General features: G+C 41.8%; 1 protein-coding gene across 1 annotated transcript in view; it reads right to left on the reverse strand.

The window, feature by feature from the left end:
• The window catches only part of LOC126470279 (DCN1-like protein 4), a 147,082-nt gene that overhangs the window by 74,384 nt on the left and 54,501 nt on the right, over nt 1–18,197 (reverse strand). Inside the window, exon 2 of the mRNA XM_050098028.1 lies at nt 3,489–3,620. Within this exon, the coding sequence (XP_049953985.1) occupies nt 3,489–3,568 (80 nt within the window). The 5' untranslated portion in view covers nt 3,569–3,620. The remainder of the gene's footprint in view (nt 1–3,488; nt 3,621–18,197) is intronic.

Consider the following 18,197-nt stretch of genomic DNA (forward strand, 5'->3'; position numbering starts at 1 on the left):
ATCAAAAGTTATCCATTTTGCAATTTTCCCAATGAGTCTACTTCTCCAAATTTATCTTCTATTTGCTCCACCAAAAACGTAATGGTTTCGTCCCTTTGAAAGTATATCCATTGTTTCGTTCCCAGTCTTCTGGCTTCTCTCTCTTCCCTTTGGGTACCCGGGGTAGGGAAAGCAGTTCTATGGTAACTGTCTGTATTGAATTATTTATATTTATCTATCAAGATACTAAGACCAGTATGGGCACTGATTTGGTCAAGTTCACTGCATTTCATGTGCAAAATGTCTATCCTGATGCCACTTACTGTACTCAAGAGCTCTCCCCAGGCATCATCCAGGAACAGCAAAGGTCATCTGGCATGATGGCCACTGCCAGGAGTCCTGATGTCCCAAGAATATGGGCATCTACTCCTTGGCATGCATGGTGTGCTAACAGCTAAAGCTTCAAAAAATGTAATCCCTGTGCTGTCAGGGGGCTATACCAAAAGGGTAAATAACGATCCAATCACTTCAGATTGGCTACCGTGTTGGCTTTTAAGTACATACACAAGTCTACATGGATACTGTGCACAAAAGATCTTCAATGCTGTATGCACATGGTGCTGTTAGGGTTTTCTTCCCCAGTCAGTCCATACTACAGAAAATATTTTGAAAATGGAGGTTAAATCCGAAAGGGGACCAAAAATTATTTCAGCCAAAAACTGATGTGGAGTAAATGGATAGAGAAGTAAATGGATAGAGAAGTACATTAAATCAAATGGGACCTAGAGATACAGCACAGTTACCATCAAAGATTGCCACCATGGAAAAGGAATTAAAGAGAAGTAAGGGTAGTCAGATGGAAGACTGCAGCACAAGAAACGAGGTAGATGCTGCAATGGCTTGGGGCCCTATGCTCACCATGCATGCACAAACAAGAGTTGTGAGCACCTTGTGAAGGCAATAATATGGGTTATCAACTGAATTTGTGATTGGATTCAGGATTTCTCAAGTATGGTGCAGCATGTTATCTTCACTGTTGACTCATCAACTTACATAGAAGTAACTTCAAGTACGCACTAGTAAACTGTACTGTGGTAGGTGCTGATCATACTGTATATTTATGATTAGTCAAACAATATTAGCAGTAGCCTCAGACTTTTTGCAGATGATGCCATTTATCTATAATGAAGTACTTTCTGATGCCTGCACAAATATTCAGTCAGACTTTGATATTATTTAAAATGATGCAAAGACTGACAACCTGCTTTAAATGCTCAAAAATGTGAGATTTTCCACTTCAAAAATAAAAAAATCCTGTGACTGCAATATCAATGAGTCTTAACAGAAATCAGGCATTAAATCTGGCGGCAGACTTCGATCTACTGGCAGTATACTGAGAAAATGCAGTCAGTTTACAATGGAGCCCACTTACAAATCATTTGTGTGCTATGTGATAGAATACTGCTGAAGTGTGTGGGATCCATACCAAACAGGATTAACAAGAGATGAAGTAGCACAAATGTTGAACTTTCAAAGCACCCTTTGTAAGAATGTTGTTGTGTGTATACAAAGATTTTGCCTCTTAAGTGATAAATGTAACGAGCAGCTAGGTGTAGAGTATCTACAATGGATACAAGCATTTATACTCTGAAGTGCCAAAGAAACTGGCATAGGACTGCGTATTCAGAAACAGATATATGTTAACAGGCAAAATATTGCACTGTTGTCAGCAATGGATATATAAGACGACAAGTGTCTGTCGCAGTTGTTAGATCAGTTACTGCTGCTACAATGACAAGTGTTCAAGATTTAAGTGGGTCTGAACATGGTGTTATAGTTGGCGCATAAGTGATGGGGCACAGCATCTCCAAGGTAGGATGAAGTAGGGATTTTCTCATATGACCATTACACAAGTGTACTATGAATATCAGGAATCTGGTAAAACATCAAATCTCTGACAACACTGCAGCCGAAATAAGATCGTGCAAGAATGGGACCAACAAAGACTGAAGAGAATCATTTAGCGTGACGAAAGTGCAACCCTTCTACAAATTGCTGCAGATTTCAACACTGAGCCATCAACAAGTGTCAGTGTGCAAACCCATCAATGAAACTTCATCTAAATGGCTTTTGGAGCCGAAGGCCAACTTGTGTACCCTTGATGTCCGCACAACACAAAGCTTTACACCTTACCTGGGCCCATCAACACGAACATTGAACTGTTGATGACTGGAAACATGTTGCCTGGTCGGACGAGTCATTTTAAATTGTATCAAGTGGATGGACGTGTACGGGTATGGAGACAACCTCACGAATCCAAAGACCCTGCATGTCAGCAGGGGACTGTTCCAGCAGGTGGAGGCTGTGTAATGGTGTGGGGCATGTGCAGCTGGAGTGACATGGGACCCCTGATACATCTAGATGCGACTCTGGCAGGTGACATATGTAAGCATCCAGTCTGATCACCTGCATCCATTCATGTCCATTATGCATTCCAACAGACTTTGGCAATACCAGCAGGACAATGCAACACCCCACACATCCAGAATTGCTACAGAGTAGCTCCAGGAACACACTTCTGAGTTTAACCACTTCCTCTAGCCACTAAACTCCCCAGACCTGAAAATTATTGAGCATATCTGGGATGCCTTGCAATGTGCTGTTCAGAAGAGATCTCCACCCCCATGTACTCTTACAGATTTATGGGCAGCCCTGCAGGATTCATGGTGTCAATTCCCTCCAACAGTATTTCAGGCATTAGTCAAGTCCATGCCACATTGTGTTGTGGCACTTCTGTATGCTCGTGTGGGGCCTACACAATATTAGACAGGTGTACCAGTTTCTTTGGCTCTTCAGTGTATACTAAACAATAAAAAAAATATGGGTGGCAGGCCATCAGCATATGATAAAGTGATCATTAGTAACAAACTACCTGGAGTACACTGCCATCACCAATACTGTGACAAGATTAGCAAATAATGCATCAAAATTCATTTGCTACTCAGGTTGAGATCTAAATTGTCCAGCTCTGTGATAACTCACTATTGTTACTAACAGTTAGTACTACAGTCATGGGCAATTTTTTGTGGTTTTATAGGATGTTCAAGAAACTGAACTGGATAGTTGTAGCCTCAGAGCACATGAATTGGTACATCCTTTGAATGTGCCCTTAATAACTGATCTGTTTAAGGAAGTTTACTCAATATGTTTGAGAGGAAACTACCATACATTTAAACCAACATACTCTGGTATAGTGTTCTGTTTAATGGGAATCTACCATCTCCAGAGGCATTCAAGCATAAACAACAGCACTAAAGGTGTCTGAAAGAATAATACTGGTATATAACAGTAAAATAATATAATAATAATAATAATAATAATAAATAATAATAACAACAACATTCAGACACACACACACACACACACACACACACACACACACACACACACACACACACGCGCGCACACACGCACGCACACACGCACACACTCTTTAGAAACATTGGTACCTGACATGACTCCTTGCACGCTTGCTGAACTGGCGCTCATCTTCTGTGACGAGCTCGATACGCCTCTTGTTTCGTGGCATGGTGCGATCACAGGTGCGCCCCTCACGCACCTGGTCTTTAAAACTTCAGAACCTTTACAAACAAAATGGTATTTTAAAAAATTTTCCAGTGTCAAGTGACAAAAATCTTACCAGCAGAAATGTGAGCTTAGTAAAGAATTGCAGCAACCAGATATCTTATAACAGAAAATCAAATTTATAAATAATAGCTGTCATACACTAACTGTCATCATGTCATTCTTAATTCAGTGAATCCACATTCTCCGCACAGCAGTCACATGCACTGACTGAACAGATATACAGGCATAAAAATTTCCGTGTCAGTGCAAGAGATTATTTCATCCTAGATTATGACAATCCTTGACCAAGCTGGTAATTCCATGGAAGTTGTGACCATCACAACAACTTGGTCAAAAAACATAGGTGCACTTTTGACACACTGCTCAGAATGCTCCGCACATCATTACAACACTGAGAACAGCTGTGCTAGAAGAATTCCTTATTTTCTCTGGGATTCACAGACAACATTAGTTGTTATATTGCTGTTAAGTGCATTATTCCTGTTTACTCTGCTCACACTCTGCAGTGTGTTGCTGTAATAAACTGACAACCATTCTGTACACCTAAAACTTTTTCTTAGCACAAACATAAACAGTGCATGACAACGCAGACAAATATATCATGTTTCTAGATCCAGGATAAGTCCCCTCACATCTAACATCATGTTTTAGTTATTTCTAGATTTGTGGAAACTGGTGTAGTTAGCATTGCTCATATACCAGCTGGTTGACACACTGAGCTTTCTTTTGGGAGGAACAGAGTTCAAATTCCCATCCAATCATCCTGATTTAGGTTTCCCGCCAAAATGTTCCATTGATAAATACATGGCTGATTTACTCCACTATCCCTGACAAATTTAAGCTTGTGTTCTGTCTCTAACAGTCTCAAATTTTTGCTAGGATATTCAATTTTCATCTTGCTTCTTCACATAGATAGAGACATTAGGAACTTAAGGTTCTGATATGTAGAAGAATTGTGGGCAACGCCACAGATCTTTATTTCAGTCTTTAATTTTTTAAGCTCACAAATTAATTCTAAGCTGACGGTCATTGACGACATAGGAACTCTTAGATAATACGAACTATATTTAAAAAACATTTCTTCCTGCGGAATATTACAGGAATGAAAGTAAATTATTTTTAAATATGTTAATTTTAAATGTCATGTGCTAGGCAGTATCCCAGAGCTAGAGAAGTAGTTGTATCTAAAATATGGTACACTAATCTTTTACTAAATTAAAGCTAAATAAATGGTGAGGGACATGACCAAATGCACTGTCAACTCTACTGGCAACAGATCACATTGAGACACTTTGTTTAAAAATCATAGAATAAGATTGTATGCAAGGAAGACACTTCGAGACACCAGAAGGTTTCAACCAGATTACATAATTCTATAATGATAAGGCACACAGATTTTGAATCAGTTTTTAAACCACAAAACATTCTCAGAGGTAGAGGTGGACTCTGACCATAACTTATTCATTATGACCTGCACTGAAGGAAATACAGAAAGTTAGGAAATTAAGGAGACCTGATTTTTAAAACAAAGGATCAGAAGTTGTTGAGAGATTGAAAGAGAGCATTGGGCACTTATAGACAAACAGGTAAAAGAGATACAACAGACAGCAAATTGGTATCTCAGAGCGGAGATAGTGAATGCAGCAGTGGATCCAGCAGGCAAAAAGAAAAGTCCAAGTAAAAGTCCTTGGATAACACAGAAGATATTGAATTTAATTGATGAAAGGGAAAAAATATAAAAATGTACCAAATGAAGTAGTCAAACGGAGATTACAGACACTGTACCCTGGTGATCCAAGTTTGACATTACGAAATGTGTGATACTACAGTCTAGCATCTGATCTGCCACCATACCTTGTGTTACGTATTTTTGGAATGTAGATTACATGATTTCTTTCTTCGAATGATATACTACCCAAGACTAATGCATCAATTACAGAAAAAAATGTAGAAAAAAGGTCTCGTTTAACTTAATAATAATAATTTTTTTTCTTTTTTTACAAAATACCAACTGAATATTTGACTGTATTTCTTAATCTTCGCACAGTATATTTTATTAATTTTCTATTTAAACATGCATCATTTCCACAAACATTCTTGCCACAGGAAAACTGTTATTTTATTTTGTAGTAACAAATTTTCTACAAATGCAATATGCAACAGCCATTGTCATCACATTTTTATAGATGGCAACAGTGGGCCAGAGAAATGTTGTCTGTTAGTTGGCTACGAGTCTACCTTGGGTGCAAAGTTTTAATATCCCATGTTAGTTTTATTAAAAAATATAAATTTTGCAGTGTGCCTGTTCACGAGACATGGAAGTGTAATAAACTGTGAAAGCTAAACTTAAAAATATTGACTCGTCTATATTTTCTATTTTACCGTACACAACACAATTCATAGGTCAGTCTGTGAAGTGCAGATTAACAATGCTTATCACTGTGCGCAGCTATAGCATAAAATCAGATGTGTATCTTAGACTCTGTCTTAAATGTACATTCTGCTATAAAAATTTAATAACACGTGATGCTTACCTATAAAAGGTTGTTACTGGAGTTACAAACTTTGAACCTTGTATCCATTATTTGACACACAAGATGAATAGTACAATGTTCAAAACATGAGATTGACAGAAAGTGCAAATTGGCACAGCAGGACTGGTTAGAAGAGAAATACATGGCTGTAGAAGCATGCATGATATGGGAAAGATAGATGCAGCTTATAGGAAAATTAAGGAGACCTTTGGAGGAAAGACAAAAACTTGTACGAATATTAAGATTTCAGATGCTCGACCCATAGTAACCAAAAATGGGAAGACTAAAAGGTGGAAGGAATACCTAGAGAGTCTATAAAATGGAAACAGACTTTAGCATATTATTATAGGAAGAGGAGAGGAAGTAAATGAAGATGAGATGTAAAATATGATCCATGAGAAGAATTTGGCAGCACTTTGGAAGACTGAAGTATAGACTGTCTCAGAATTATTGATATCCTTTGGTGGGCCAGCCATAACAAAAGTATTCCACTGCATATGCAAGATTCATCAGGCAAGTAAAAGACTTGCCGTCTTAAAGAAGAATCTGATAATTTCAATTCCAAAGGAGCCAGGCACTGACAGGTGTGAATACTATCAAACCATCAATTTATTAAGTTACAGTTGCAAAATAGTGACACAGATTATACACAGAGGAATGGTAAAAACTGATAGAAGCCAACCTCAGGGAGTATCAGATTGTGTGCTGGATAAATGTATGAGCAAACAAGGCCACCTTGACCTCACAACTTACTTAGAAAAAGAGACTGAAGAAAGGCGAACCTACATTTCATGGCATTTGTAGATAGATTTTCTGACAATGTGGACCGGAATACACACTCTGGAATTCTAAATGCAGCAAGGATAGAATACAGGGAGTGAAAAGTTATCCACAACTCATACAGAAACCAGACTGCAGTTATAAGATTCAAAAGGCATGACACAAAAGCAGTCCTCGAGAAGGAAGTGGGACAAGGTTGTAACCTCTTTTCAATATTATTCAGTCTCTACAAGAGCAAGCAGTAAAGGAAAGTGAAGAGCATTTTGGAAATGGAGAAGAAATAAATACTTGCACTTTGCCAATAACATCGTAACTCTGTTAGAGTTGGCAAAGGAATTTCAAAAGCAGCTGGAAGAAAGAAAAAAAAGGAAATGAATCTTGTCTTGGAGAGAGTTTATAGGATGAATATCGACAAAAGCAAAAGAAGGTTAGTGGAATGTAGTCACATTAAATCAGATGACATTAACAAATATTACATTACGAACTGAGACACTAAAAGTAGCAAATAAGTTTTATTATTTTAGCAGCAAAATAACTGGCAATTGCCAAAGTAGAAAACACAAAGTGCAGACTGTCAATAGCAAGAAAAGCAATTCCGAAAAATATAAATTTGTTAACGCTGTATATAAAATTAAGTGTTAGGAGGTCTCTCTAAAGGCTTTTGCATGGAGTGTAGCCCTGTACAGAAGTTAAACCTGGACAATAAGCACTTCAAACAAGAGAAATAAGTTTTTTTTTTTTTTTTAATGTGATGGTACAGACAATGTTTAGAATTAGATGGGTAGATCAAAGAACTAATGAGCAAGTACTGAATCAAAGTGGGAGGAAATGAAATTTGTAGCATAACTTGAGTAAAGAAATGGATCAGTTGACAGGACATTCTGAGACATCAAAAATTGTCAGTTTGATAATGGAAGGAAGTACACAGCATAGAAACTGTAGAGGGAGATCAAGGCTTGAAAATAGTAAGCAGGACTAAATGTATGTAGAGTGCAGTAGGGAGAAACAGCTAAAGAGACCTGTCAAAGATAGCCTTGTGTGGGGAGCTGTACCAAACCAGGCTTTGGACTGAAGACAACGACAACAAAGGGTGCAAAATAATTTACAAGCATGAAGCTTCCTGGCAGATTAAAACTGTGTGCCGGACCGAGACTCGAACTCTGGACCTTTGCCTTTCGCGGGCAAGTGCTCTACAAACTGAGCTACCCAAGCACGACTCACGTCGCATCCTCACAGATTTATTCCTGCCAATATCTCGTCTCCTACCTTCCACTGCAGAGTGAAAATCTCATTCTGGAATTTACAAGCACGGAAAGGGGAGACTGGGTGTGACAGGAATATAGTAGTTTGAATGTGAAGTACAATAATGAAAAAGAAACCATAGTACATACAAAAATTAAGGAAAGCAAGGCTGTTTAAAATTCAGTAATTAAAGGTTACAAGATTTGACGTTCTCCACACCAAAACATTTTGCACAAAGTCCAAGCAAAATAAAAGTAGCAGCTCAAAAATTATCTTCTGGCGAAATATCCCTAAACCCAGTGTCAAGTATAGTGTCGACAGTTTAGTGTCGACAGTTTAGTGTGGCAGTCTGCTGCAACCATAAATAAATGAGAACTTTGACCATAAAAGGGAGTGGAGAGCTCAAAGGTAATAAGCCCCAACTTCCTCACACACAAGGGGCAGTCTGCACCAGACATTTAAGCTTCTGCAAAAGCACAAATAATACAAGGTCATAAGAAACACACACACCTTTCTGGGGTTGTGGGAGTCTCGTTCAAACTCAATGATAGACCAGATTAATCTCTGCACTCCTTTAAAAAAGATAATAACAAGCAACGTGCAACACACAATCCAAAGAAAAGCAGATAACACAAAAACAGATGGTAGCAGCTATTGTGCAACTGCTCATTGGAGTTTAACTGTTATGAACATGGTCATTGAGGCCCATATCTATCTGTTTTTTTATGCAACAATAGTTCAAAACACACCTACCTAGAACTTCAACATTATGCAGCGGCACCACCGTTTAGGATAGGGAAAATTAGTTTTGTGCGATATTGGGAGCACGAGGTACTGCCAGATGTGGGCCGGATTGCAGTAAGTTATGCATACCAGCAGTTGCGAAGGCAAATAGCGGCCACAGGGGCGTACACAGCAGTTTCCATGGGGCAAGTCACAGGCAGAAGAGGGCCACTGGCCAACCTAAGTATTATGCATATGTGATGCGAAGCGACACGCTTGGCAAAACAGAGGCGCACAGCCAAGTACAAATAGGTGCTATATTCTAATGAGATTTATTAAAGTGTGGCAGCTCTCCTAGACGGTGAGGCGTGTCACACTGCTGGGCTACACACAGCAACAGGTGGGGCGACAGTGTCCCAGTACACGACGGGTCGTTGGTTCGACCCTCTGAGGCCAACGCGGGGTTCACAGCCAGCCAAGGGTGGCTCACTCTTCAGCTCACTATTGCGGGCAGTCGTCTCTGCTCCCAACAAACGCCGGAGACTTCCGAGGCGAGGGCCACACATTCGGACGCCAGATCATGGACGGTCGTTGCTGCCACGTTCTTGGCTATGCCAGTGAGGAAGAAGCAGCAGCGGGGCCAGCTTACGGCTCCTGGCAGAGCAGTGCAGAGTCAACAGGGACGGTGGCCGCCAAGTCAGCTGCTGGCGGAGCCATCCTGACATCATCGGAACTCAGCGGGCCGGCCAAGCCCAGCAAGACAGAGCGGCTGTTGCATTGCACAGGCCACTCAGGCGCTTCCTCAGCATTGCGGCGCCCTGTGATGCAGACCGAGGTGAACGGACCACTGTAGTGGAAGCAAATAAATCATTTGGAAAGTTCTCACCGAGTTTTAATACGGCATCTCCTGGCACCCACCCACTACATTTGGTCATCCTGATACATTTGGTGGCAGAAGCCACCACAACATTTGTTGTCAGAATAGCGGACGTGGTCTGTCCAGTACGACGTTTGAGCCCACTGCCTGCAGTACAGTCACAAGATGTGGTGACTACTATCAAAATTGTTCTTTTGAGTGTTGGATGTTCTCTTTCTTTTATGTTTGTGTTTTGGGTATGAAGTGTCAAAAGCCACATTGTAGACGTTTGTGTGGGCGTAGTATTTTTGTTGTCAGAGTAAGTGTTAGTGTGAGACAGTAAGATTTATTTTTTTCGTGGCACTTGATTACTTTTGTATTGGTTTATGATGATACTGAGTATGACGATACGGAGCTGCAGGAAGTCAGATTATTCTTGTACTTAATTATTTTGTTTCGGGACTAACTGGGAACGAAAGCAACACAATGGCAGATTCAAGGACGCAAGGTGTGTAAGAACCAGAAGTGGTGTGGATTTTGTTGGAAAAGGTAGCACAATTGACAGAAGACAATAAGCAGTTCAGAAATGAAGTAACATCTAGAAGTGAGCGGGAAACCGCATCTGATCAGTCATCGTTGCCTAGGGTGCACGAGATTGATTCAGCAGCCACAAGTTTGATTATTCCGTTTTCCGGAAAGGCGTCTGAGGATGTGCATTTGTTTGTAGAGGACTTGGAGACATCAGTGGGGATGAACAGTTGGTCTGATGAGCAGTTGTTACATATAGCCACAATTAGATTAACGGGTGAAGCAAAAACATATGTGAGGTGTTCTGAGGCCTTAAGAAGACAGGACAGTTTAAGCAGTTAAAGGAAGGGCTTTTACAAAGGCACAAGAAACAGAATAGTGCTCGGTACTTTAGAGAGAGGTTAAGTACAATGGCAAAGGGACAGGTTGAGACGGTGGAGAAATCTGCAGACAGGATAAAGGCAATTAATGAGTATACTTACGAGTTGAGGCAGAGCGATGAACGGAATAGTGTTCTGTTGCAAGAGGCCGAGCAAGGGGCACTTTATATATTTTTGAGGGGGTTACCAGTGCATATGTCACAGAAAGTGCGTAAAGGGAATCCAAAAGATTTGTATTCAGCCATTCAGCTGGCAGTTCAATGTCAGGGAACAGATGTGGCAACAGCGGTACGTGAGAGGCAAACAGTATTTCCAGCGGGTATAAAATGTTATAATTGTGGACGTATGGGACATGTGCAGAGGCAATGTAACCAGAAACAGGAGTCGATTTAGAAGAGATAGGGGATCCAGTATTAGACTCGGAATTTGAAAGAGCTTTGGAGGACTTATGGTCAAATAAGGCAGAAGGGATAGATAACATTCCATCAGAATTTCTAAAATCATTGGGGGAAGTGGCAACAAAACGACTATTCACGTTTGTGTATAGACTATATGAGTCTGGCGATATACCATCTGACTTTCGGAAAAGCATCATCCACACAATTCCGAAGACGGCAAGAGCTCACAAGTGCAAGAATTATCGCATAATCAGCTTAACAGCTCATGCATCGAAGCTGCTTACAAGAATAATATACAGAAGAATGGAAAAGAAAATTGAGAATGTGCTAGGTGACGATCAGTTTGGCTTTAGGAAAAGTAAAGGGACAAGAGAGGCAATTCTGACGTTACGGCTAATAATGGAAGCAAGGCTAAAGAAATATCAAGACACTTTCAGAGGATTTGTCGACCTGGAAAAAGCATTCGACAATATAAAATGGTGCAAGCTGTTTGAGATTCTGAAAAAAGTAGGGGTAAGCTATAGGGAGAGACGGGTCATATACAATATGTACAACAATCAAGAGGGAATAATAAGAGTGGGCGATCAAGAACGAAGTGCTCGTATTAAGAAGGGTGTAAGACAATGCTGTAGCCTTTCGCCCCTACTCTTCAATCTGTACATCGAGGAAGCAATGATGGAAATAAAAGAAAGGTTCAGGAGTGGAATTAAAATACAAGGTGAAAGGATATCAATGATACAATTCGCTGATGACATTGCTATCCTGAGTGAAAGTGAAGAAGAATTAAATGATCTGCTGAACGGAATGAACAGTCTAATGAGTACACAGTATGGTTTGAGAGTAAATCAGAGAAAGACGAAGGTAATGAGAAGTAGTAGAAATGAGAACAGCGAGAAACTTAACATCAGGATTGAGGGTCACGAAGTCAATGAAGTTAGGGAATTCTGCTACCTAGGCAGTAAAATAACCAATGACGGACGGAGCAAGGAGGACATCAAAAGCAGACTCGCTATGGCAAAAAAGGCATTTCTGGCCAAGAAAAGTCTACTAATATCAAATACCGGCTTTAATTTGAGGAAGAAATTTCTGAGGATGTACGTCTGGAGTACAGCATTGTATGGTAGTGAAACATGGACTGTGGGAAAACCAGAACAGAAGAGAATCGAAGCATTTGAGATGTGGTGCTATAGACGAATGTGGAAAATTAGGTAGACTGATAAGGTAAGGAATGAGGAGGTTCTACGCAGAATCGGAGAGGAAAGGAATATGTGGAAAACACTGATAAGGAGAAGGGACAGGATGATAGGACATCTGCTAAGACATGAGGGAATGACTTCCATGGTACTAGAGGGAGCTGTAGAGGGCAAAAACTGTAGAGGAAGACAGAGATTGGAATACGTCAAGCAAATAATTGAGGACGTAGGTTGCAAGTGCTACTCTGAGATGAAGAGGTTAGCACAGGAAAGGAATTCGTGGCGGGCCACATCAAACCAGTCAGTAGACTGATGACAAAAAAAAGGTATTGTACTCAAACAAGATTGAAAAGACGGGCGAGTAGTCCCCGTGAACGTGGATAATTTTAGCGCTGTAGACGCGAACTTGAGGAAAGGAGTTTTAGTAGCAAATTTGGATGTGCCAGATGACGAAGATTGGTGTTCGAGAGATAGGCAAAGCAATCAACCACTAACTGCAGATAGAACTGAATTGTGTGACAAAATTAAGCATTTGAAAGGAGGAGAAAGAGAGCATATGGAAGAATTATTGTGGGAATTTAAGGATTTGTTTTTTCCACAAGGGCCGTTACGAGCAACCCCATTAGTTCAACATAGGATACCAACAGGGAATGAAGCACCTGTTTACCGTAAACTATACAGAATACCGAGGTATTTGCTGCTGATTGTGGAGGACTTCATTGATCAGCAGCTTGCGGGCGGTATTATGGAGCATAGTAATAGTTGCTGGGGAGTGGGCACTGTCATGGCTAAAAAATCTCCCGATGGAACTAAGAAATACAGGTTCTGTTGTGACTACCGATACCTCAATAATAAGACAGTAATGGACGCATATCCCATTCCAAACATATCGGAGACTTTGGATGACTTAAGACAGTGCCAGTACTTTTCTACGATGGATTTGATGAGGTGGCTCCAGAGGATTGTCCAAAAACTGCTTTATCTACACCTGGAGGCCATTACCAGTACATTAGAATGCCATTCGGTTTGAAAAATGGTCTAGCAACGTTTCACAGGTTGCTAGACAGTGTCTTGAGGGGTTTGAAACCACGGCAGGGTCTTGTCTATTTGGATGAAATTATAGTGTTTTCAAGTAGTATGGAGTAACATAGACAGCAGTTAAGAGAAGTCTTTATGAGGTTAAGGGCAGCTTGTTTGACGTTGAACCTGGAGAAGTGTCATTTTGCATTAGAAAAAGTAAAATATTTGAGTCATATTATCAGTATGGATGGAGTGGAAACAGATCTGAGTTAGGTACAGGCTGGAAGGGATTTTCAGAAATCAAAAACAGTTGAGGAAGTGCAGTCACTCATTGTAATTTGCAATTTCTATCGAAAGTTCGTGAAGTGTTTTCCAGATTTAGCACAGCCGTTGACATGATTGTTACGGAAGGGTGTGAAATTTGAGTGGACAGAAGAGTGTCGGAAAGTATGTGACAAACTGAAAGAAGTGTTAACATCAATTCCGGTTCTTGTGTTTCCAGATTTTGGAAAGGAGTTTATATTAGCATGCGATGCATCGAATCAAGCATTAGGGTGTGTTCTTAGTCAGGAAATTGATGAGAAAGAACATCCTGTAGCCTATGCGCTAGGCAGTTGAATGCTGCAGAGAGGAATTACTCAACAACAGAGAGGGAAATGCTTAGCATAATCTACGGAATCACATATTTTAAATGTTACTTATATGGGAGAAGATTTCGGGTAGTGACACATCATGCTGCGTTGCAGTGGTTGTGGGGGGTTGAAGGATCTGTCCACTAGACTCACTAGATGGGCTGTGAGGCTTAGTGAATTCAACTACGAGGTGGTGCACAAGCCTGGGAAGAAGCATGGTAATGTGGGTGCACTAAGTAGGAAGGTGGAAAATTAGAAGTTATAGGTTATGACCTAGCAGTATGGCAAAAATTATAGGATGCGGACAACAATTGTAAGTTGTATTGGACACAGCCACAGTTTAATATGTATGACAGTCTTCTGTGCAGGGAAACGAAGTTAGAGCCAAGGGCAGTAGTGCCAGTGAAGCTGAGAGATGAGGTTTTAAAGGAAGCGCATGATCACGTGTTATCCGGTTGTGGAGGGTGTAGGGCAACGAATAGGAGAGTGGTGGAGAGGTAGGAAAGGAGATGTGAATCAGTATTTCAAGAATTGTATACCGTGTGCGCAGAGAGCAGATCTGAGTCTGAAACACATACAGCTGCAACGATTACCGAAATAGACATGTCGATTTTCTTTCCTGGGGATTGATGTCTTAGGACCTTTTAGGTGAACACGGGGAACAGATTCGTTCTGACACTAACAGGCCATTTCTCAAGGTATGTGGAGATGGTGGCTATGCCAAGCCAACAGGCAGCAATGGTCACGCAAGCATTAGTAAATAACTGGATTTTGAAGTTTGGGGTACCAGAGACAATAATTACTGACCGAGGGACCAACTTCATGTCAGATTTAATGAAGGAGCTGTGTAAATTGAACGTAAAGAAGTTGAGGATGAGTGCGTTGCATCCACAGACCAACGGAAGGACAGAACAGGTACACAGAACAATCGGGAAGACATTGAGGTTTTTATGCGGATTCTTATCATCAGTGGGATGAGTATTTGAAGCATATTGTACATGCATCCAATGTGAAAGTCCATTCAAATACCGGTTTGTCTCCATATGAGGTAGTGTACGAGCGAAAAATGCCGTCACCGTTTTATTTAGTGAAGCTACAGAAAGGAAGGACTGGTGAATCTGTACGTCAATTTACAACGACAATTCGGGATGTTTAGAAATGGGTACAAAATGCAAAAATGAAGGTTTTGGAAAGGCAGGAAGACGCAGTGAAGCGGAAAGGAAGTTTACCAAAAAATGTTCAAATGTGTGTGAAATCTTATGGGACTTAATTGCTAAGGTCATCAGCCTTAAGCTTACACACTACTTAACCTAAATCATCCTAAGGACAAACACACACACCCATGCCCAAGGGAGGACTCGAACCTCCGCCGGGACCAGCCGCACAGTCGGAAGTTTACCACAGTATAAAGTGGGGCAATGGGTAATGCTGTCCAGCCCCTATATGCAAAAAGGGAAAACGAAGAAGTTCCTCACGAGGTATCAAGGACCATACCAAGTTATTGAAACCACATCTCCTGTTAATGTTAAGCTTCAGCTGCCAACTAGGATGACGATAGTACACATTGGGCAGTTATAGCCATTTAAGGGTTGCCTGGATGTGATTCCAGGTGTGTCACAGGAAGGCAAGAGGAAGAAAGAGAGAGAAGAGAGGTGCTAAGTGCAGAGGAAATCAGGAATATAGAGTACAGCATGAAGTACCATATGCTCTGTGATCTAGAAAGTCATAGAGTATTTGTAGTTTCTTTTTTGTTTTCTTGTCATGTATCATTGGGTTGGCGAGAGTAATTGGGCATTGTATTATATGTATGTTTTCCAGTATTGTCAGCCTGCTAGGGGCAACAGTCCTTTTGATGAGGGAGGAAGGGTGATGGTGATCTCTGTCATCAGGTCACTGAAAAGGTAAGTGTAGCTTCTGACATATGTGGAGTGTTGTTGGAGGAGAAATTGAACACAGTTCTGGGGAAATAAATGCGTCTGAGTAAATTTTTTGGCAAAGCCGTAATAAATATGTGTTGAACGACGTCAGAGTCGAAGGATTTCATGTTTAAATTTTTAGTTATCGACAGTGTTGTGTCAGGAAAGTCTTGTTTATTGCACCAGTTCATATAACGTAAATTTAAGGATGAAAGTAGTCACACGATTGGTGTTGGGTTTGGATCAAAAACAGCGAATGTTGGAGGAAGATCTGTGAAGCTACAAATATGGGACACATGCATGGTGCAGTTATTTTTAGTCAGGGGGGAAAGGAATAGACTGTTCAAGGGACATTGTAGAGCCAAAATTGAGCTTGCAATGGGTCAGGATGCATTGGATAATCTCCAGCTACGAGAAAATAGTAGTAGTAGCAAGTTGTTTTGAGCAAGGAGTGTTTACAGAAGCGAAATGTGTAGAGCTTGAAGGAAGCGGAATTTTGATCAATGGAACTAAGTGTAACATAATAGGTCCAACCTTCCATCTGCCAGAGTCAATGTCAGGAGTCACACAATTGAATGTTACGCAGCCACAGCTGTACTGGCCAGAAGCCACTTTCGAGTTTTGCCAAGGCAGAATCTGACCTTGTTAAATCAAAATCTGGAGCCAGGTCTGTTGAGATCCGTAAACCAGTTCGTTTTAGAGCAAGAGAGGTGCATATCAGCAGAACAGCTTGTTCAATATGCCGCTCAGTATAGGGAAAGGCAACGGCAAATAACGATCATTTTGAGCACCTCTGTGCCAAGTGTCATCGCAGGCTTAACTTTGTTATGTGTTGTTTTTCATTCTGATCAGGCGAAGAGCCAATTCCCAAAGGGAACAAAGGGTAGTCCAAGTCCCAGTGGATTGGATACTGAGGGTGTGAAACGAGTAGGTAAGACGTTTATCGAGCAGTGGTCGTCCAGTAAGGGATTTTTACATTTTGTTTCATGTCATGGTTTTGAGAGGGCACTAGACCACATTTAAGGTTCTAGTAGTAAGGAAATATGCCATAGGTGCCAACCCAAACAAGTTAAGAGTTAATTAAAGGTCGACCCGGGGACCACGTCTTCCAAAGAGGGGAATAATGTAGCAGCACCACCATTTAGGATAGGGAAAGTTAGTTTTGTGCGATATTCGGAGCACGAGTTACAGTTAGACGTGGGCCAGATTGCAGTAAGTTATGCATACCAGCAGTTGCAAAAGCAAATAGAGGCCACAGGGCAGAAGAGGGCCACTGGCCAACCTAAGTGTTATGCATACGTGACGCGAAGCGACACGCTTGGCAAAACAGAGGCGCACAGCCGAGTATAAATATGAGCCGTTTCCTAATGAGATTCATTCAAGTGTGGCAGCTCTCCTGGACAGCGAGGTGTGTCACACTGCCGGGCTACATGCAGAAACAGATGGGGTGACAGCTACCGCAGGCAGTCTCCTCGGCTCCCGACACACGCCGGGGACTTCCAAGGCGAGGGCCACAGAGTCGGACGCCGGACTGCGGCCGGTCATTGCCGCCACGTTCTCAGCTACGCCAGCGAGGAAGAAGCAGCAGGTCCAGCCTACAGCTCCCGGCGGAGCAGCACGGAGTCAATGGGGTCGGTGGCACCTGTGTTGGCTGCTGGCGCAGCCATCCTGACAACATCAGAACTCAGTGGGCCAGCCAAGGCCGGCACGACACAGCATTGTGTAGCACAGGCTGCTGCGGAGCTTCCTCGGCACTGCGGGGCACTGTGACACAGACTCAGCCAGGCGAGACGCCTGTTTTGAGTACTGAAGAAAGTAAGGCAACAACTATAGTCCAGTCGTCGTTGGTTGCAACGGGTGCTGTGCGGCGGTTGGATGCAGCTGAGGTGCGGGCAGTGTTCGGAATGTTGCCACAGCTTCCGCTTTCTGCCGCGTTGTCTGCATCTCCTCTGCTTGAATTCATTCTTGGTGGGTTGGAACGCTGATCATCTGGTGTGTCCTCTAGAGCACATTTTTGTGGTGCTGATGCGCCTTCTTCGGATGCCCTTTGCTGTCTGCCCAGGGGCGTTGTTCCCACTGGCCGTCGTCGTCTTTGTTTGGTCTCTCTCTCTCTCTCTCTCTCTCTCTCTCTCTCTCTCTCTCTCTCTCTCTCTCTCTCTCTCTCCCCCCCCCTCCTGAAGGTCTCTGGACCTTGTTTCATGTAGTTTGTACATTCATAATGCCTAGCCTACGTATGATCTGGGGTTGGGAAATTTAGATCTCGCGTCTGTTTGTTTGTTTTCACTTGTTGTCACACAACTTTGTGCAACCGCTCTTCCTACCTGCCACAGAATTACTGCTCACATAGCACAGCCGGCCAGCAAGTGGT

The sequence above is a fragment of the Schistocerca serialis genome, chromosome 3, assembly GCF_023864345.2.
Source record: "Schistocerca serialis cubense isolate TAMUIC-IGC-003099 chromosome 3, iqSchSeri2.2, whole genome shotgun sequence".
NCBI classification, from domain to species: domain Eukaryota; kingdom Metazoa; phylum Arthropoda; class Insecta; order Orthoptera; family Acrididae; genus Schistocerca; species Schistocerca serialis.